The sequence below is a fragment of the Leptidea sinapis genome, chromosome 36 (assembly GCF_905404315.1).
Source record: "Leptidea sinapis chromosome 36, ilLepSina1.1, whole genome shotgun sequence".
Classification (NCBI taxonomy): Eukaryota; Metazoa; Arthropoda; class Insecta; order Lepidoptera; family Pieridae; genus Leptidea; species Leptidea sinapis.
The window spans coordinates 4,803,561-4,825,962 of record NC_066300.1 but is presented as its reverse complement, the minus strand read 5'-3'; the positions used below and the strand labels follow the sequence as shown (position 1 = coordinate 4,825,962).

The 22,402-nt window shown below is 34.1% G+C and overlaps 1 protein-coding gene across 1 annotated transcript in view; it reads right to left on the bottom strand.

Annotated features, from left to right (window-relative positions):
* Positions 1-9,194: 9,194 nt before the first annotated feature.
* Positions 9,195-22,402, bottom strand: part of LOC126975622 (phosphatidylinositol 4-kinase type 2-beta) — a 46,391-nt gene continuing 33,183 nt past the window's right edge. Inside the window, exons 6-11 of the mRNA XM_050823612.1 lie at positions 20,070-20,199; positions 19,196-19,353; positions 17,446-17,521; positions 14,869-15,008; positions 14,053-14,162; positions 9,195-12,639 (exon numbers count right to left, since the gene is read on the bottom strand). Of these exons, the coding sequence (XP_050679569.1) occupies positions 14,075-14,162; positions 14,869-15,008; positions 17,446-17,521; positions 19,196-19,353; positions 20,070-20,199 (592 nt within the window). The 3' untranslated portion in view covers positions 9,195-12,639; positions 14,053-14,074. The remainder of the gene's footprint in view (positions 12,640-14,052; positions 14,163-14,868; positions 15,009-17,445; positions 17,522-19,195; positions 19,354-20,069; positions 20,200-22,402) is intronic.

Sequence of the window (22,402 nt, the reverse complement as noted above, 5' to 3'; positions counted from 1 at the left end):
AATGTATGAATTGTAACTTACTAGCCCACGTGCTTATCAGATTTTCCGGCACTATTATTTACACCACTTTCTTCCATAAATTTATAGAATTTTCACTTAACTTTATGAAAGTATAATAATAAATCAATTTCAATAATAAAGCTTCAAAATACAAGAAAAGAAAAATTATGTTTGCTATCCGTATCGTTGCAATACAACTAATCTTATATCTTTAAACGAGCAATTCTTGTATATATATATATATATATATAATCTGAATCTCGGAAACGGCTCCAACGATTTTCATAAAATTAAGTATGCAGGGGATTTCGGGGGTGATAAATCGATCTAGCTAGGTTTCAATTAAAAAAAATGGTTTTATCCATGTTTGAATGAGAAACAGCTACAATAACATTAGAATACAAAGGTAAATTTCGCCACTATATACAAGACTATTATAGCTCAGATGGGACATTGGGTGATCCGGAAAGCAGAAGACCCCGGTTCGAATCCAGATGTCCTATTAGTTTTTTTTTTGTTCAAGTTTTGTACATTCTTAAAAATCCGAGCAAGGCTCGGTCGTCCGGATATTATAATATAATAACAAATCAATTTTGCTTAAATCCGTTTGTATGGCTTCAAACTTAAAATGAATGCCTAACTTAGATATTATGTTCACAAATCAAGCAAAATATATCAAGAAAGAACTCATTAAAATGTTGTTCAAATTGACTTATAAGAATTAAACAAGACAACATTTGTAAAGTAAAATTCAATATTACGGTATTATTATGCAGCAGAAAATTGACGTCCCTCGTCGTGTCAAATTGAAAGATGATCGATAAATTTTTCTAGATCTGTCATGCATCTAATAATTCTTAGGTACCCTATTTCTGATACTGCAGTTTATACACTGTAAGACCTATAGGTACCTATGCGACATAGGCACCAAGCTTAGAGCTTGAGATCTGGTATTGCGGATGGGCAGTTTGTTTACACTCTACATTCGCACCGAAGTGTTAATACTTCATGTTAACATAATCCTACGTTTAATTTGCTCTTGGGCATCAAACACGTCGCTTGATTTGCCCTCTGGCAATGGCCTACCCTAGTGTTTGTTTGTATTTTTGCCAGGTTATCGCAACCCATCTCACTTTAAGGCGCTTTTTCTTATGTTCCCATCCCGGGGGTGCCACATAATGACGTATTTTCAACACATGTTTGTGTCTTATCATGTGGTCTACGTTGCACATTTCCATATCGGTACTGGGTGTCTATAAAGGACGGCATTGCATCGGAATAATATCTATTTCGATTATTTTAACAGATACATATACATTTTCAGTTATGGCTAGACATAACGGCGTCGTATCGTTGGTCAAGTGAGGCCCAATGTGTGGACAACACCGCCAGTTCTACTCACAGCTATGACAGCCGGCCCGAAGCTGATTTACATCAAGACGTATTCGATGCATTCCATCGAAATGCGGATAGGAAGATTGAAAACAAATTTACCGACACAGAAGACTGCAAATTATCCACAAATAATGAAAATTTCAGCTGTACAAGCGACACACGTTTGACTAACGTCAACTGTGAAAACACTTCTGACGCATTAAACGTCAACTGTCAAAAGTCAATTGAAAGTCAAAACAACACAGATAAACCAAACGTCATCTGTCATGGCACCACAGAGAAACAAAGCGCAGATGATGAATTCGACGAAGGGCCGTTCTTGCGGATGCTTTTTACGCTTTTATCGAAAATGCCAGACCAGCCGTACCAAGTGAATCTACATCTAACATCGATTATATCTAAATTAGCGCTGTTGCCACATCCTTACTTACACGAATATTTATTGAATCCGAGTTTACCAACGGCGAAGAAGACAAGGACCCTTTTTAAGATATTGCAAGATGTCGCCAAGAGGTTGACAATGGAAATACCGAGATTTAAAAATTATAAGAAGATTATTGATAACACACGAATGCAGTTGATGAGTGAGGACCCGAGCTATGATGATATGTAAGTATAAACATCAAGTGGTTTTCATAATTTTAGCTCATATTTAAAAGAATATAACCAATGGTAAAATAATTTTAATAGTTATTACCTTCTTGGAAGTACTTGGTACTCAGTGAGAATACTCATAGCTTTTCCGCAAAAGTAAGCTTCAACCAGACCAAACTATGATAGATATATATATGATATAAATCCTTAGTCTTTCCTGGATATGACACGGGTGCCTTTAACAAAATTTCCTATATTCAGCTAAGACTCTGTTACTCTTCTGTGAGTCGTCTGGTATTGCAGGAGACTGTGCTCCCTCTTTCCTGAATTTAATAAAAAGTGAAGTAAAACTTGTCGTATAGACAATTATTATCTGCTAGTGTTAAATTATATTCAATATGATTTTTGTAATGTTTCTCGGGTGTAAATGCCAATTAGTGACAATTTTAGCATTAACAAGTACTCAACAGGAAATGGTTACAACCATTATAGATCTTGAGATCTTACTTAAACGTTACATTAAAATCGTTACTTTGATATTAAAAAAAAAAACAATTTTAACATATAAAAAACCGCAAGATTCCTATTTCTTGTCTTATTGTGTACACACATATATAAATAGTGTCGGTGGTAAAATAATAGGTAAGTCGCGCGCCACCGACGAAACGAAAAAGTATGTACTGGGCGGAATGGAGCTAACTCAGTAATAAGTTACAATGGCGTGGCGCCAATGTAGCACTGGTTTTCAGCAGCCCCAACATTATTGATACCTGGAGTAGCAGCGACTAGTATTTTTTTTTTAATTATAGTTATGAATATGATTTAACAGAAATTAAAATAAGTAAATAAAGGCAGTGTACATATATATTTTTTTTAATTTAACTCTAAAAAATGATAAAAATAAATAAAAGAAAATGAATGTAAGAAGAAAATCTAAATGTACGGTTGAAAAATGTAAAAATATGTGGCTATTAATAATAAATAAATGTTAGTAAAAATTAGCATAACTTTTAATTTTAGAAGAGATTAACCGCTGCCGCTGTCCCTTTTTTTTGACTTTGACTTAAACCGTTTGCTTTGTTATTACAGAGGTATCCACAACCAACTGGTGGAGAGTTTGATAGTTCTCGAGGAGTTCTGCAAGGAGCTGGCAGCAATTGCCTTCGTTAAGTACCAACACTCGATACAAACACACAGATAACTCTATTATGGCAGATTCCATTTTTATTTTATTATGTAGATAATATTTCTGCAGTTTCTAGTAATTGCTATGTAAAGCTATTTACCACTGACGGCGATAAATGACACGCGAATATAAAGACAACTAAAATTACAAGAAACATTTTAAGGAGCAGCTACAGATATTGCGCGAGTTGAATGCAGAGTTCAGGAATGCTATAGTGCTGTGACCTAATTAATTTTGATGACTATAATCATGAGTGTTTCGGTAAATTTAAACAATGCTTTAAGTTTACTATTTTATTCTTTTCATAATTATCCTACTAATTAAATCTCAAAATTTTGTTCTGCCTTTCTCCAAATGGCGGTGAAAAACTCGTTTTTTTTGGAATGGAGCCTGATGGACTCGGATCAGTCATTATCTATATATAAAAATGAGATGCTGTTCGTTAGTCTCGCTAAAACTCGAGAACGGCTGGAGCGATTTGGCAAATTTAGGTCTTGAATTATTTGTCGATGTTATTGAAGTCCAGAGAAGGTTTAAAAGGTGAATAAATAGGAAAATGCTGCTAAAGTAAATAAAAACAACAAATTTGTTTTTCCTTTGATGTGTCCATACATAATTTCTATGAGAGAATTTATTGACGCACGGTTTGACAGTTCTGCTGTAAAACAATTTCATTACAACAACAGGGAGCGTATTTTACGAAATAATTATTGATGTTATGATATATTATTGAAAAATTCATACAAAAAAGTATTTTATTTATTATATACAGAACAACGTCTGTCGGGTCAACTAATAAAATAAAAAAAAACATGGGATCGCATTTTAGTATTAACACCACAAGCGTACGAGACCTGTCAACTACGGCACAGAACTACACTGCAGCGCACGAGGCGAGGCGGGAGAAGATACTCCCGCTCTTAGGCCCCGACTGCATTCAACTCACGCGCTAACTAGAAGCGAGTTTAGTTCCGATGGTTTTGTTTCTGAGCTACAAAACGGTTGATTACTCGCTGTGTAGTAGAAAATGGTCGCTGGGAGTCGCTGGATAAGTGTTCTTGAACGTTAAGCGGGCTTTGCTCAGCGATTATTGTCTTCGATAGCTCTTGTAGCTCCGATAAATTCCGTTATCAGTCAGCGATAAATTATTAATATGTGACTTTCTTACTCACACAGGATTTATATATATTTTTTTTACAGTACAGTACCTACTTTTTTTTTGAGCGAGAAAATATATATATTTTATAGCGAGAGTATATTTTCTCGGCGCCGGTGGGACAAGTGCCTAACGTATTGTGTCTTCGGCAATAGTTATTTATGCAACTGTTGTGTAATAAGGGGTATTAAAACACGAATGTGGATTTATCTCACGAGGCGAAGCCGAGTGTGATAATAGTATCACATGAGTGTTTTAATACCTTATTATCAACAGTTGCATATAAGACTTTATCTACACCCAGAATATGAATCCTCTAAAAGATTCTGGAACAGTTAGCTTACTGCTAACATTAAAACACCAGTCCTAGTAGTAACCTAATATCATTCGTTACTGATTATATACAAATAAAATAAGTATTAATGATACAATTATTTATTTTAGTAGTAATTTACATTTTGTATAGTGCAATAATTAAAATTCACTCGAATATAATGTTCTTTTGCAGCGTTTAAAATGAATCGCTCATTTTTTGTAAACAAAACAATAAAAATATCGAAGAAAAATGGCGGGGATTCGAATAACCTACTTTTTATTACGGCGCGCGACGTTCTGGGAGTGTGGAGCGCGCGTAAACGAAAATTTTCCTATTTTGCAATTCATACAGATACCACGCAGCGAGTAATAAGAATGTGGCTGTATGTTGAAACTCTTTGCGCATGAAGGGATAAAAAAAAACATAGGAGTGTTGTTATGAAATTCAGTACAACATTACAACACTCTTTTGGATGATGTAATGGTTATTAGAACATTGGGTGTTTTAATGTTGGCAATAAGCTAACTGTTTCAGAATCTTTAATAGAGGATTTAAAGCATGAGTGTAGATAAAATAATTTATTCGATACGAGTTGCTTGTCTGATAAATTTAATAACATTTTTATTGTTTTTTTTTTTGGTAACGTCAATTTCGAAATGACATATTGTCATATTATGTGATTTGAGTTGAATGACATGTAGAACATTTGCTTGATCAGTATCAAGCAAATGTTCTACATATCATTCAAGGTAAACTTTTCTTTTTTTAATATCATTATTCTGTTACTTGATATTTATATTTTAGTAGTTCGTAAAGATTGGTTTTCAAATAGATTGTGATTATATTGTCACCACTTAGTTTTGTTTCTTGCCTCAATCAAATCCCGCCGTTTTCAATACTCATACCTGCCAACATAATTGTTTGATATACCAGTGCTTTATTTGTGTTAATATTTAAATATTATACTGACTGTTGATGATAATAGCTTGTATACAAATATCGCATTTATTAGATTAAAGAAGCCATTTATAAGTAAATTATGTATGTACACACTCTGCGTGTTAAAACGCACGATTGCCTAGATTTTGTAAACGTAACAGTTGCGTAAACAACGCACCACACCGAAGGTCGATAAACCACAGTAGTTGTTTTTCAGCACCCAGTGTGTTAATTGTTTTTAAACTGGTGGTATTGTTCACATTATTTATTTTTCTGATACCACGAATATTGTCTGTAAATAAGATTATAATATCCAAATATAACAATGATGTTATTTGAAGTGATTATATAAGTCTTAGATAATAATTTATACGCATACATATAGCCTGTTGCTGCTAGACATGCGATGGAAACAGGCCAGGTTTATTACTTTAGTGTGCGTGACAAGTTACATCTTGCACTTGCGATGTGTATGTCACTTTGTGTTAGTGTGCGTGCATTGCTGTAAATAGAGGTTCCTCAGCTTTTTTCGACGATTTCACGGCAGCCACAGTCTATTTAAACGTAAATGATCTAATATGTAAGTATTATTGATGTCTAATAACCAACAATTGAATATAAATAAAGGGATGGTGCAAAAAAGACTGACTCATTAAGGAGAGCAGATGGATGTTAGTGATGGTCATTTTAGAAATAAAAACGCAGGCCTTGTAGCGTGGGCTTATTATAACGGGCTCTCAGTGTTCGCTATAAATGCAATACGTTATATAATAAGTTTAATTACTTAACATTACTACTTTAGCTAGCGATGGGTCGTCGGCGTATTTAGTGTGAACGAAACTAGACCGTTAATTTTCTCTCGTCGACTAGTCGATGGACTAGTTCAAATCGTGGACTGTTCACCTTCGACGGTATTGTAGACGTTAGACAAGACAGTCTATTACAAGTTTACGTTGTGGTGCTAGACGGAATGACCGAATCGACTGAATGGGCTTGTCGCGACCGCTGTGGCTTAGAATAGACTGTGTTAATTCGTAAGATTGACATTAATTTTTTTTTATACCGAATAAATTTGTAACATTATAATTTATTTTTTTATAATAATGTTTAGTTTATGAGGATCTTACTAGCTAAATTAAATAAAAGCATTATTATATTTTGGCCTACTTAAAAGATCAACTGATTTTTTGTACATGATGAGTATCCAGTGGGGAAAATTAGTTCATAATTTACATTTTGTTTTAAACGGACGACAAACGAACTCCTTGTTACCTTACATCTGTCATAGTCTATGAATTGAACTAGTCCATTTGAAATACGTGAACCGTCGACTGGTTGATTGAACTGGTCCGTTCGTTCAACACCCATCGCTGTATTTTACGTTTATTAATAAGACGGTTTTTTATTAGACGTTATTCCAGAAAAACGTTCCAAACTACAATCATGCCGAAATTGAGATAAGAACAAAAAACTCACGTGATTCATATTAACGGATTCACAAAAAATGGCAGCCCTACTGTCACTCTTGACATCATGACTTAGTAGGTATATGGAATACACTAATATTTATTAAACTTTAAACACGAATTCCCTAAAATGTGATGTTTGTGGCTTGGAACTACGTCCAAATTATTAATAAACGCAGGTATATAAAGTTATTCTGAGTTTCAAATTTCGTCTCCCTAGCATGTAATTCTGTAGTGACAATGGTAAGATAAAAACAAATATTTTTAAACTAGGAGTAACTTTACACTCGTTTATTAATAACACAGGTAGGGTAAATTGTAAATATGAAAGCTTTTTAGAACGCTTTTCTTTATGCGGCTTACAGTAGAGCGAACTGGCAGAAAATGACACGTACCTAACTAAAATGCGTTATGTCCCCAATCGATAAGTTTTGTTCTGTCCGAGGTGGTTCGGATATGGATATAATAATGGACAGATATTGGGGCTTTTCGGGATCAAATGTGTGGGGTAGTAATTACTTAGATTGAAAAAAAAAAGCTACAATCGAAATGTTGCATAGAGAGGATAACGCTTATTTAGATAAATAATCAATATATATGTCCATATTAAGTATTATAATCGAAGTTAAATGGCGTGAGGACTCTGTTCCTAATCACCCGATCGCAAATCTTTTTAAATTCAAATCTCTTCATCGTATATAGGAAGCATTTAGAGGCATTTAACGTGTAATGGTGGATTTTCATGATATTTTCATATACGATCGCTGCACTGCACCTTTTATTACAAGCGCACATCTGCAATACAATTGTAACAGTCGGTAAGAGTGGAATAAATATTTTCACTCGTGTTTGTTTGTGCGAAGAGCTCCATAGCTAATGAAATAACTTTGCTATTGAGACTTCTTGCCGCTTCTTATAGACAAGACAACAGCAACACAATTGATCATGGATTACGTATTGAGACGCCTTCTGGATAACGGACCGTAACATCTTACGTTACAAGGTCTACCGGGACCTATGTTGGCGCAACCAGTCGCCGCTACTAATAAAACATAACATGCAGCTCTATAGAGTTACTCACCTCGTGTCCGTTTGATGGCGCGACAAGCTCGGACGCGTGCACAGAATGTTACTACTCACGCCACCGCTACTTTTTATAGAGCTGTGTATGGTGTCTCACTCACTCCACCCCAGTTAGGCGCGACTGTATGCGCCACCGTGGTGTCCCGGTGAAATATAGCCCTAAGATGAAAAGACCATAATCGCGGTTATTAAATAAGCCTGCGTAGCACCACTTTGTGATTGTCTTGTTCGTCTGGCTCCTTCATAAATAAAATGGAGAAGCTAGCATTACCATCTGCATCGGCTGTTATGTTAAGCCGGCGACACACATAGGTAATCACATGAAATAATGTATACATTTGTGGTTTGGGTAATATTTACAGCATCATGTTCGTTACTTAAATTTTGTATTGTATACTAATTTAACTTTAAACATATCCCTGTGTTACTCGCTTTTTTCCGGTTGCGTGGTAGAAAATGACTTTCTGTAACTTTATAAATAATAGAAAAACAATTTTATATTATATTAATGTAGGACATTACGGGCTGAATATTTTGATTAATATTATACTTATATTTTTAGATTGTGTCAAATGTTGGTTGAATATTTCAAATCTAATTTTATTATTGTATTTGATGATATTACATATTTAAAATTATTTGGTGAATAATTACAGTTACTCATAATATTCAGTCATATAAAATCATTAATTGGACTTTTAGAATTACTTATGTAGGATGAATTTTAAGTTGTTTTAATTACGCATTACTACGGACGTGATAGTAAATCTTTATTGTATTAAAATAAGTGCAATATTAAATATCTTGCTTATTTGCTCGCACTGCTCTAGTCGAATTATTTCTTGCGTTCCCTTTGTAAAAGTGAATGAATTTTATGTTTTAAGATTATTTTACCGCACAATTATTTATTGTTCCTGTTTTGAATATATTATTTTGATTTTATCTGAGTTTCATTTTCCATTAGGTTTATTTGAACAATTTTATAATTAAACTTGGACCTTGGAGATATCATACCATCTCGAAAACCAAAAACACTCAGGATTAAAATAAAACAACAAATAAAAATGCAATGTGATTATATTCTCTCCAATTAATTAATGCATAATTATAAATAACCATGGAACATAAAAATATATACAAAATTCAATCCTATTAAATGTCTATACACTTCTTGATACAAATCTCACAGAAGGACAAATCAATAATGTATGGTAGTATGCAATTTAACAAATATTTATTTATAATGTTCATCTTATAATAAAATAAATAGTTTCAAAATGCTTGTCTCACAGCGAGTCCCTCCAATTAATTCCTAACTACTCTCATATGTAACAGAACAAGATATAAGATTATACTATACGATTCACTAGATCCACTCGAGCGGCCAAAATGCGAACTAGAGCCGTCATTTTGTGAAACTGTCATTTCTGACAGTTCAGTGGGGAATGGCATTGATCTGGCCAGAAATGGTAAATAAATATTTCAAAACTAGACTAATAAAAAGAGCAAAACGGAACATAAGGTTGAGAAACAGTCGAACTGAAAACGAATGAATATAATATGACATTTATCATAAAGTTATACATATCGATACTTCCGTTCCATAGTGTAACAAGTAAAAAATTGAGTAAGTTTGAGATAAGTATGAAAAATTGTTTTATAAACGATAACCCACCATTACCACAAAGAAAGAAGTCGAAAAGTGAATGCAGATTAGTACTTCCAACATTTCTTCATAAGTTTAGAAAATTTTCTTTTTATAAATTACATACCTCTTTATTTTTCTTTTGAAACACTTTTCTTGTTACTCTTTCGAACGGAGGTATCGATATATAGTTATAATAACTTTAAAATATAAAATTTAAATATACATTTTATAAGCATTCTCGATTTCTTTTATTGGGATTGATAAACAATATGTATTATTCCAGCGCCTGTTTAGCGGTTGCCTTCCAATAACCTATTATTTGACTGACTTTCTTGAGTCAAGTATCTGTCTTATCCTTTTTTTCAGTTCCAAAACAAGGAATTTAGCACATTACCCAAAATATCTCTCCCGGAATTGCGACACTACATGACATTGAACCTCGAGGATGCATAGAAACTAACTTTACAATGGATATGGTATATTCAATTTATCAAAAGATACAAATCATGATAATATAATTTAAACTATATGATATTCTGATAAAGGGTACGAAAGCAACCACTTTAGTTTAGATTCAGCCTGGAGTTTCCTTTCACCCCTATATATTACATTAAAATGTTTATTTTTTGAAACAATACTTGCCGTGTTTACACTGAACCGTCAATAACCAATAATAATGTTTGAAAGCTTGACACAATAACCTACGGTACTTAAATACAGGCTCCAGCACGGATGTTATTAAAATATTTATAAGGCCTTATACACAAGATTTACAATTGCTCTCTATATTATAAATTAAATAACAAGTACAGGATAATGTGGCAAAACTTTGGCTCAAAACTAAACAACTTTCTTCCATACGATAGTGGGCAGATTTAAACAACCATTCTATGTATTATAATACATGCTGAGTTTCAAAACAATATTCCAAAGTTTTCTTCGTATTATTGCGTCAAAATGCGTCATTTATTTCGATCAAACGTACGTATAAGTTGTATGAAAATTAATTTCTAATGTGTTTCTTTTGCCTTCTTTGTTTTGCTATTGAATATTACAAGCGAAAATTATACTGGCCAGTTAAATGTTATATACAAACTACAGTCTTAAAAATATTTTTAAGAACTGACCAAAAAAATTTAATTAGATATTAATTTGCTAAAATTACATTGAGAGGAGGAGCGATTCCACTGCAAGGGTCTACTGAGGCCCTTGGCCCCGACTCGGGTCCACTGATTACACTCGTAGGAATCGCTTATATCTTATCCTTGGTGAACAATCTTGAGCGTTGAAGAAATTTATAAGAAGTTTATAGAATCGTGCCAGAGCCCAATTAATATATAATGTGTAAACAAATATTTTTTAATTAAATAAAGAATATTATAACAATTACTAGTGTTCTATTGTTGCTTTATAAACTCATCACAAATTAATCGATCTAATCTTATAAGTCCTGTATTTGCCCCTCGCAATCTTAGGCGTTCTCTTGGTAGACTTTATTTCAACATCTAACAATGTACCGTGTTGTGAAATGTGTATTTAGTCTTCTATTATTAAATCGTTAATTTTAAATTGGTATTGCCACTCCAGTAAATGATTAGTTCCTTGACACGATGATAATTTTACATATTATTTTGTTCGAACAGTCCACCAAAAGTCTACTATTGTGGGTACCACAACGGCGCCTATTTCTGCCGTGCAGCAGTAATGTGTAAGCATTACTGTGTTTCGGTCTGAAGGGCGCCGTAGCTAGTGAAATTACTGGGCAAATGACACAACCTCTATGTCTCATAGGTGCCGACCGCAACCGCAGGGCCACTCAAGTTTGTGTTCAATCAAAAACCGTATCACTTAACATCAGATGAACGTCTTACTGGGCACGTCACTTTATCTCATAAAAAAACTAAGCAGCACAATATAAAGTTAACAATGACAGCTTAAGTTTAACTTTTCTTGTCCGCTCGTTTTTTCTTTCAGTACAAAAGGCAAAAGAATATACAAAGGCTGTTCATAATTACATATTACATTAAAAAAATCGGTGGTTATTTGACATTTGTGTCGTCCCTACCGTCAACGTTATTCTGTTTCTAATATAACACAATGGTAAGGTATTTTTTTTATGAAAATAAGGGACGAGACGAGCAGGACGTTCAGCTGATGGTAATTGATACGCCCTGCCCATTACAATGCAGTGCCTCTCAGGACTCTTGAAAGACCAAAACATTCTGAGCTGCACTAAAATTGCGCTCGTAATCTTGATGACATACGATTTTAAGTCTCATTTGCCCAGTAATTTCACTAGCTACGACGCCCTTCAGACCGAAACACATTAATGTTTACACATTTATTACAATGACTGCTTCACGGCAGAAATACGCGCCGTTGTAATACGTAGGTAAAAATCAAATTTGATTTTGTCGTCTATTTGGTAGACAATAATATGTAAACAGTACACATACAAGAAGATTGCGAGAGATACAAATATCGAATTTATAGAAACATCGACCCATTTTATCTAAAATCCTATCTATTTAATTTTAATGCATTTTCCTTAAAATGCATTAAAATTCCTGTGTACACAAAACTGTTTTTTTATTTATGGCAAATATAAAAACAAATAAATTTATAAAATGAGCCTGTTAATTCAATTATTTCGTCAGACTATTGATTTGCGTTATATAAAAATTTAATTATCTAACATTTTCCTATAACAGCTACAACTTGGAATGCCCTTAATATAATAACAAGTCGACGAGAGCGTACATCCGTTCCGGAGCTACCCTACAACATACATACACATTAGTTCTATACAATTATATGATAACTTGGTGCCTGCTATGTCCATTTTAGGTCCCGTGGCTGAAACAATAATAAATTTTATATAAACAAATGCACGTTTAAATTTTATATTTCATTATTATTAGTATTATCTTAAAATGGTTATTATTTTTGAAAGGATCAAAATGGTTTGGCATACTTTGCATCCTGCACGGTACATGAGACCGAATGAATGTAAATTATATATTTTTAAATATAAAGGCATAAAAAGCATTTATTTTCTCAAAATTGATTCCTTTAGAATTCTTTTTGATGTCAATTCTTATACTACTAGATACTACTACCGCTTCGGAAACAAGTGGCGCTCTGAGACAGAAGAAGCGGCGCAAGAAACTCTCCCAGCATTCTTTTTTTTGCGCTCTTTTCAATAAAAATATACAATATTGTACAGTCGCTATAAAATAATCACAATCTAGTCCCAGGCTGTCCGATCATTTAGATATTCAGCAGTGGAGTAATAGGATTAACGACAGAGCCATTTTTTAATTAAACATTTAAATTTATTTATAGATAATGCCTGAACAGTGGCTGGGACTTTATTGTAGAAGTGTATACATTTACCCTTAAAGCTATTATGTATCTTATGAAGCCTACTAGAATTAGTTACAAGCAATCCCTTATTTCTAGTGTTATAATAATGAAAATCACTATTAAGAGTGATAATTATATGTGAAAGTAATGCATTTTAATTCAATCACAAAGTATTTTACTCCAGTAAAAATATAATTATTCATTTGATAATATGTTATTTCCAGTTATTTATTTGTTTAAGACGTCAACAAACATGATTTTTTGTTGATTGGTTGGAGGTGTCTAACGGTCGTTCCCAATATTCAGTCTATCTCTTACTTGAGATAAAAATCGACTATCGTTGAGTTTTCTATTTCAATAAACTTATCGACCGTAAGTCACCTTATCACACGCTGTCTGTCAATGGGACGACGTATATCTTACCAGCGATAGAATTTTGTATGGAAATTGCAATTCACGCGTCCCAATATAAGAATAACTTATCGGGTCTATTGGAACAGCTTCGGATTATTGACACCAAATTACTGACAGAAGAAGGTAGTAATTTATCTCTATCTGTAGATAGTATATTGGAAACGGTGTTAAGAATGTATTACTGGCGGTGATCGCTTACCATCAGGTAAGAATGCTCGTACTAATAGTAAATGCAATCCTATTAAAACCTCCAGGAAAACCATATCGATAAATTTAAGTGTTCCCGCAGTCCCACTGAAAACGTGATCTTGAAAGGTCTCGAAACATCGGGTTAACTAAAATAATAATAAAAATGTAACTTTTACGCAAAATCTAATGTAAAAACACAGTTACAATTATTACACGCGTTTTAATGCTATAAAAAGCGTTTTACTTAAATGTGTAAGTCACACTCGCGCTAATTAAAGGAAAAACTGAATTGTTGCTCACCGCTGTCCCCACGCGCGTGTTATCACCACCACGAGAAGAAGGGCGACTTGTGCTGGAACCGCTGCTGGAACGAGTCGAAGAACCGTGTCGACGCTGAACCACCCTTAGACCTGTACACAATACTGCTGTTTAGTAAATTCTTAAGAATAATCAATTTATAAATTAATTGGGAGGTTTTTGGCGCGTAAGGGAAAAAATAGAGTGAATTTTACGATGCGCGCGCACACCGTCACGCAAATTCGACACCGTGACGTTAGCTGGTCAACTAAACCATTTGTATCATACTTCAGCAACTTGGATGTGAGATTTATATAAGTTTTGAAGTAATGATATATAGTTAAACGTTATTTAACTAAATTATGCGATATAATAATATTTTCATCAGTTGTATTTATACTTTCTTTATTACAACATTGTTCCTTCTACAAACGTATAATAGCAAGAGGGATAATTTTTTTATGGATTTTGGTTTTGTTATACCAAAGAAGAATAACTTCTTGCGTACTTACATAATTGTGTGTACTTTTTTTTAATACTGACCCGATAAAATGAGGTGCCGAACAAACAGAGATTAGATTAACATTATGTCATCAAGTGTCATGAATCATTGACGACTCAACATTGATATTCAGATGGGGACAGGCCGCCATTTTAGTGACGTCATGATGCCAATAGGCCCAGGTATAGACTTTAAAATCAACCAATCAAAGGTACAGTTTGAAAACAGACGACCGTTTGCCGCCGTCACGCACACGTCAATATAATATGATATCATCTACGTAAAACAACAACACATGTAGCAACAAACATGGCTACCTCTCAACAATGACAGCGGGCATCTGCACCAGCTGCACGGGTGATTTGTTGTCTTTGAGCGCCTGCGTCAAGTTGAGCACCTGGCCGCGCATCACGGACATCTGCCGCTCGAACAGGCCTTTGTCGAAACCCTTGTCTTGCTGCAACAAAACAAAACAAATGATCATAGCTCTCGTGACACATTATTTACTTATTTATTAATACGGCTTTAATGACGTTTTATCGATGTGGGTACCGACTAGTTCGGACCATTCGGAGGGCCTTCATCAGGGTGAGTGTAGTGGGTTCGCGATAACGTCCCATCTCTTACTGCGGACTTGGGCTCGAAGTGCGCGGCTGGACAGGGCGGGGTGCGTCGGTGATAACGAGCACGGTATCACTGACACTGTGTCACTATTATTATACCCGTGGACACCAATAGTGACATAGTGTCAGTGATACCGAATACCGTAAACCCACTACAGTCACACCCACTACACTGATGAAGGACCTCTAAATGGTCCGAAACTAGTCGGTACCCACACCGATAAAATGTGAGTAAAGCCGTATTAATAAATAAGAAAACAAAAGAATTTATATGAGACGAAACCTACAGTTGTTTTTCGGATTTTCGAAATTTGTCAATATACAGCTCGTTAAATTACCTAATGTTATATCCGTGTGACGAAATGGAGACCGCACTCACGTTACCAGGCAAATTAAATCAAAATTAATTTATTCAATTACATGAACAAAGGCACATACATATAAATTAGAGATGTGCCGACTAGTCGGCGATTGATTATAAGGCAAAAAGTGTTGACCATCCGGCTTCTTACCTTGTATGTGTATTTTTCATATTAATATTTTTTTATAATCAGTCTTTAAATTTCGAAATGGAACGTGAATTTTTCATTGGTCATAATTTTTCATCAGTTTCCAAAATTAAATTATAGTTGTTAAAAAAACAAATCTATTTGGCTTGGCCGACTAGCCGATTAGTCATAATCGGCACATCTCTTATATAAATATTAAAATAACACAAAGTTGATCTATAATAAGAAGAAATGACAAATAAACCTCTATACTGTTCTTTGAAATAAATACTAAAGCACAAATCGTAACTCAACAATTTACAAAAATTCCATAAAATTTATGCTTCAACAAAAAACATAACAGAAACCTTTCGACATAAGTAAGTTACAAGAAAAAGTAAAGAGGAAAATCATAAAAACACAGAGAAGAGTTACGGGTACAGTAAATTCACTAACTAATTATTTCCAACAAACATATTTCTAATAACAGGCTCGACCAGTCGCCAATTTTGTTTTTTGTGATGACATGAACATGCAGTAATTCGATAACCTTCATGGACGAGTAATTAGATATTCGGCTTGTGTGGCCTTGTCCACATACAAAGAACAACGGCAGACGAAATCCACCGAAAGTGCTCCTTGGTAAACCTCACCTACACACTTTCTTTCTGTTTCGTTTGTTACCTTACCGTTGTTCGTTATTTATGGACCCAGCATATCATATACGAGTTTCATTTGAGCACCGTGAACGCATAATTATGGTGAATTTTAATTGATGCCTAATTTATTTATATATAATATATCATCATCATCAGTCGGAAGACGTCCACTGCTGGACAAAGGCCTCCTCCAAAGATTTCCACGACGATCGGTCCTGCGCTGTCCACATCCAATGTATTTCGGCGATCTTGACCAGATCGTCGGTCCATCTTGTGGGGGGCCTGCCAACACTGCGTCTTCCGGTACGTGGTCGCCCTTCGAGGCCCATAGTTAGCAATATAAAATTTAACATTACTTCTGCATAATTAAAGTGTAGTCTACAATACAACACTCCTTGTCTTTATTTTATTTTTTTATTTATTTATTTGGAAACAAATACAGATACATCCTTAAACATAAAATAAATATAGTGATATGTCTCCTTAAACAGTTTCACCAAGTACACTTAATATTTAAGTTTACATTTAAATTACAGTTAGTCGCAAACAACCAGTTTACAAAATTGAAGATCTTAAAATTATAGAAAATAATAAATAAATTTAACACAGAGCAAATATAGGCGTTGTTACAATTACAAATTTTGTGACTTCTAACTTACTCTGTTTGTGCCGAGATTAGTTTTATTTTAAACTAGCTGACCCGACAGACATTGTTCGGTTCATAATAAAAAAAAACTCTTGCGGATGGAATTTTGGAAAATCCGTACTTAGCTGACCTCTTTAGCTCTAATGGTTCCAGAGATATCGTGATGAGTGACTATATACGTGGAAATCTCTTACATATATAGATTTGTAAGTTTTAGAGGAACACGAAAACATATCTACTTCGTTAAATCTCGAGTTTTAGCAAACATTCTGTGCAGTGGTGTACGTATACCAGTATTTGTACTGGTGTTTGAGATATGAAATAAATTTTTAGAGCGTGTAGCACGGGGTGGTATATGAAAATCAATTATTTTAAGTAGTTCTGAGGATATAATCTCACTCGTACATATTTTTCTCAAAGTGACAGATTCAATTAAAACTTAACTAATCTAAAACTTAAGTTAATTGGTCTTTCTTACCTTGAAAAGCACGTGGAGTTCGTCGCACAACTCTTGCACGAAGTTCATATCGGACAGCAGGGGCAATACCAGCTCCCTGTGTTTAAAACGGGAAATAGAATTTATTTTATCACGAAAATCTAAACTTAGGTATAGAGTTGCTCGAAGTGTCGGCATCCAGTGCCTTGTAAACAACTAGACATTGTATATTATAGTGTGTTTTCTAACGAAATTATCACCATACCCAAAAAAACCTGGATACCATACTGACGTGAGTCGCAAACACCTTTCAAAAACGTGGACAAAGCTCCTGCTATTTGTTTGGTATTCCAGGAGAATGTGGGCGACGTTGATCACTTAACATCTGGTGACCAGTACCCTTTTTTAACCTTCAACTCCATAGCAAAACAGGATGATAATTAAAATTTTATAGAAATTGGGGGCTATAAATTTTATATTTTTTTGAAATATAGGCAATTTGAATTTTTACCGTAAAGATTATTATATTAAGAGTATTTATCGAAAAGATTCGATAGCCAACTGACATTTTTATTTCATCAAAATAATTACACTTTATTACTTCAAGGAAAAAAGTTTAAAATTTAAACTCTAAATAGTCGCGCCAAAAAAGGGGGCCGCCATGATTGTGACGAATAACATAAACAAAGAAACGTCAAATGTGCAGTGCAATCCTTATTGGTTTTTATAATAATAAAATAGTTATTTATGCAACTGTTGTGTAATAAGGGGTATTAAAACACGAATGTGGATTTGTGTCACATGAGTGTTTTAATACCTAATTATCAACAGTTGCATACAAGACTTTATCTACACCCAGAATATGAATCCTCTAAAAGATTCTGGAACAGTTAGCTTACTGCTAACATTAAAACACCAGTCCTAGTAGTAACCTAATATCATTCATTACTGATTATATACAAATAAACTAAGTATTAATGAAATAATTATTTATTTTACTAGTAATTTACATTTTGTATAGTGCAATAATTAAAATTCACGCGAATATAATGTTCTTTTGCAGCGTTTAAAATGAATCGCTCATTTTTTGTAAACAAAACAGTAAAAATATCGAAGGAAAATGGCGGGGATTCGAATAACCTACTTTTTTTTACGGCGTGCGACGTTCTGGGAGTGTGGAGCGCGCGTAAACGAAAATGTTCTTTTTTTGAAATTTTTTTTGAAAAAACCACGCATCGAGCAATAAGAATGTGGCTGTATGTTGAAACTCTTTGCGCATGAAGGGATAAAAAAAACATAGGAGTGTTGTTATGAAATTCAGTACAACATTACAACACTCGTTTGGATGATGTAATGGTTATAAGAACATTGGGTGTTTTAATGTTGGCAATAAGCTAACTGTTTCAGAATCTTTAATAGAGGATTTAAAGCATGGGTGTAGATAAATGACTTTACATAGTCCGTATCGTTGGTGTGTTGCTATAATTACGTCACAAATGGTGGTCGGCGTTTTCGGTCACGTGACACAAAGATAATAAAACTGTGATTTTAATTTCGAAAATATAAATAATCCTTAAGTTTTTACAACAATTTAGAATTGAATTCGTAATTCTTATGGTAAAAACACTAAAAATAACAATAATTTCATAATTTAATTTTAATAGATAAAACTGGCCTATTAGACATTAGATTATATATTCAACATTACAGCATGATACTACTGCACAATTTGCAATGAATATTTATTACTTAGCAATGAAATCCGGCTAAATGCATAATGTGGTTTACTGACTTGGTTTCCTGTGTAAATGGCCGCTTGGCTTGGGGCAACCACGCCCAATGGTAGGGGTAAGCGCGCCATGAGTCGGGATGCTTGAAGGGGAACGCCAAGCCGTTGTCGATAGCCGCTATCCGAACCTCTGGATCACCGTCTGAATCTCCACTCCACTCCTGGTAAAAGACATTCAAACATAAGTTAGTTATTTTGAAAACAACATTTAGATGTGAAATGTTGTCCACAGTGCGTTTTTAAAACAACTTTTTCCATGGACAACAAAATTATAGAAATAGGTGTTTTTCAGTCGATACGACGGTACGGATCAAAGCTTCTACGGAACTTAAAAAAGAGTAGAAGTAGTATTTTGTCATTTTATTATGTCACTACACTCACACTTTTACTTATTAGATACAATATTCGGCTGATATTATAGTTATGATAGGCGTAGATTCACAACTACGATAAAATTTTCCTACAGATAATATATTTACATTAAATTAAACATTAATACCATTACTCTTCTTATATTCTCCAATTGATTTTCACAACTTAAGACAAGGAGATAAAAATACTCCTTTTCCTCACAGAATCTTTCACCTTCCTTCTTTACAGGAGGTAGATGTTTTTATGACAATAAGGGACGAGACGAGCGGGACGTTCAGCTGATGGTAATTGATACGTCCTGCCGTCCTACAATTGCGCTCGTCACCTTGAACCATAAAAGTCTCATTTGCCAATATTTCATAGCTACGGCGCCCTTCAGACCGAAACACTATAATACTTATACATCAGTGCTTCGCGACAGAAATAGGCACCGTTGTGGTACTCATAATCTAGCCGGAATCCTGTGCCAAGGAGCCTCCCACTGGTAGATGAGGTCGTGCCTTACCGTGGGGTGAGTCATGTCGCGGTCGGCGCGGCCCCGCTGCTCGTACTTGATGAGCCAGTTGTCGTTGCCGCGGTCCGTGTTCCTGATGATATAGTCCAGGACCACCAGGCGCTCGAACTGCAACTGGAACCTGTAACACCAACACCACGTTACCACATTTATCTACACTCTATAAATCCTCTATTAAATATTCTAAAACAGTTCCAAAGTCCTAGTAACCATAACATCATCCAAACGAGTGTTGTAATGAAATTAAGTACAACATTATAGCTCCCGTTTTCATTACAACACTCGTTTCGATGATGTAATGGTTACTAGCAATGGCATCCTTAATACAGTAAGCTAACTGTTTCAGAATCTTTAATAAAGGATACATATTATCGGTGTAGATAAAGTCTTGTATGCAACTATTGATAATTAAGTATTAAAACACTCATGTGATACTATTATCTGTTATATGTGATAAACCCGCATTCGTGTTTTAATACTCCTTATTACACAACAGTTGCATAAATAACTATTATATCATAGACTTATAGGTAGTTTTCCAATAACAGCACTAAAGTGCATTATGCGGCACAACGTTGAATGTTCCAACTACAGCAACGCTTCGTACAATCGAGAAGACACTCTGAAAAGTACTTCTTTCGCATGATACGTGCAATCGATACTAACTCTGATTAAAATTAACAAGTGTCTTTTTCTTAAAATTGGCATTAATCAAAATTTTATCAAAATATATTACAGTACATTCAAAGTTAATTTAGACTGTGTTAAAAAATACTCAAAACATTAAAAATGTTAATAAAATAATCAAAATCCAAGTTACTTAAAATAACCGTAAATAGTTTTCAACAACAATTATTGTATACCACTATATTTATATATAATAACCTTATTAAGGTTTCTCTATGAATTATTTTTTTGCACTGAACTTAGCATACTCTGCTGGTGCAATTGAAAACTAATTCACGTTCCAATTATGCATCAGTATAAAAGGCATTTATTTTCTCAAAATTGATTCCTTTAGAATTCTTTTCATGTCATTTCTAATATACTAGATACTACTACCGCTTCGGAAACAAATGGCGCTCTGAGAGAGAAGAAGCGGCGCAAGAAACTCTCTCAGCATTCATTTTTTGCGCTCTTTTCAATAAAAATATACAATATTGTACAGTCATTTCTATCGCTATAAAATAATCATAATCTAGTCCCAATCTGTCCGATCACTTAGATATTCAGCTGTGGAGTAATAGTATTTACGACAGAGCCATTTTTTTTTATGAAACATTTAAATTTATTTATAGATAATGCCTTAACAGTGGCTGGGACTTGTGCACTGAGTCGCATTATGCTCTGTAACTCGAAAAGTATCATTTAATAACAGCTTCTAGACGATCTGACAGCCCCATAATGCGTGGTCAATTTTCTAGTTTAATATTTAATATTTAAAATAGTAAGGAGCTAGTTCCAAGAGTGGTGTAGAGATCTTCTTGTCTCTCGATGTTTATATATTGATACTAGCTGACCCAGCAAAGGTTGTATTGCCATATAATGTAATTAAAAAAATTTTGGAGTAAAAAAAGTAGATGCAACCGACCTACCAAATGTATCGTACTACAATTATTGTATTCGATTGTCATCTTGCAACCCTATAGCGGATTTGTGGAGGGAACAGAATAATATAAAAATCGCAATACAAAAATAGTTGTTGATCGTAGAAGGGCGAAATTTTTAAGCTGTTTCTATTTTTTAATGCTGAATCATAATAAATAAAATTAAAAAAAAATGTCAAAAATATAAAAAAAATCAGGGGCTACCTGTAACATTTAGGGGGATGAAAAATATATGTTATCCGTTTCTCAGACCTACTATTGGGTGCATATAGATGCACACAAAATTTAATGAGAATCGGTCAAACTGTTTCGGAGGAGTTTAACTACGAACACCGCGACACGAGAATTTTATATATTAGAGAGTTATGTATATATAGATCTTTTGTTTTAACACAATATTTTTAGCGGTAAAATAGATTCTCCATACTTGCTATAAAATATCAAAATAAACGCTTCTCCAAAATTAATAGGAAAAAATTGCCTATTCGTTGTTTGCAGTACCACAATCTAGGACTAATCTGGGTCAAAACGCAACTATTTCTAGGCCCTGTAGGTCATATAACTCACTGGCCAAATCGCAGAACATTGATTCATTCATTCCGCTTGCTCAATATAAAAAAAAAATACTTTATTTACACGTGACTTAGAAACCTTGTTTTCATATTTCATTTTTATTTTAAATTATATATTACAATATTTTTAGATTTTCGTTTATAA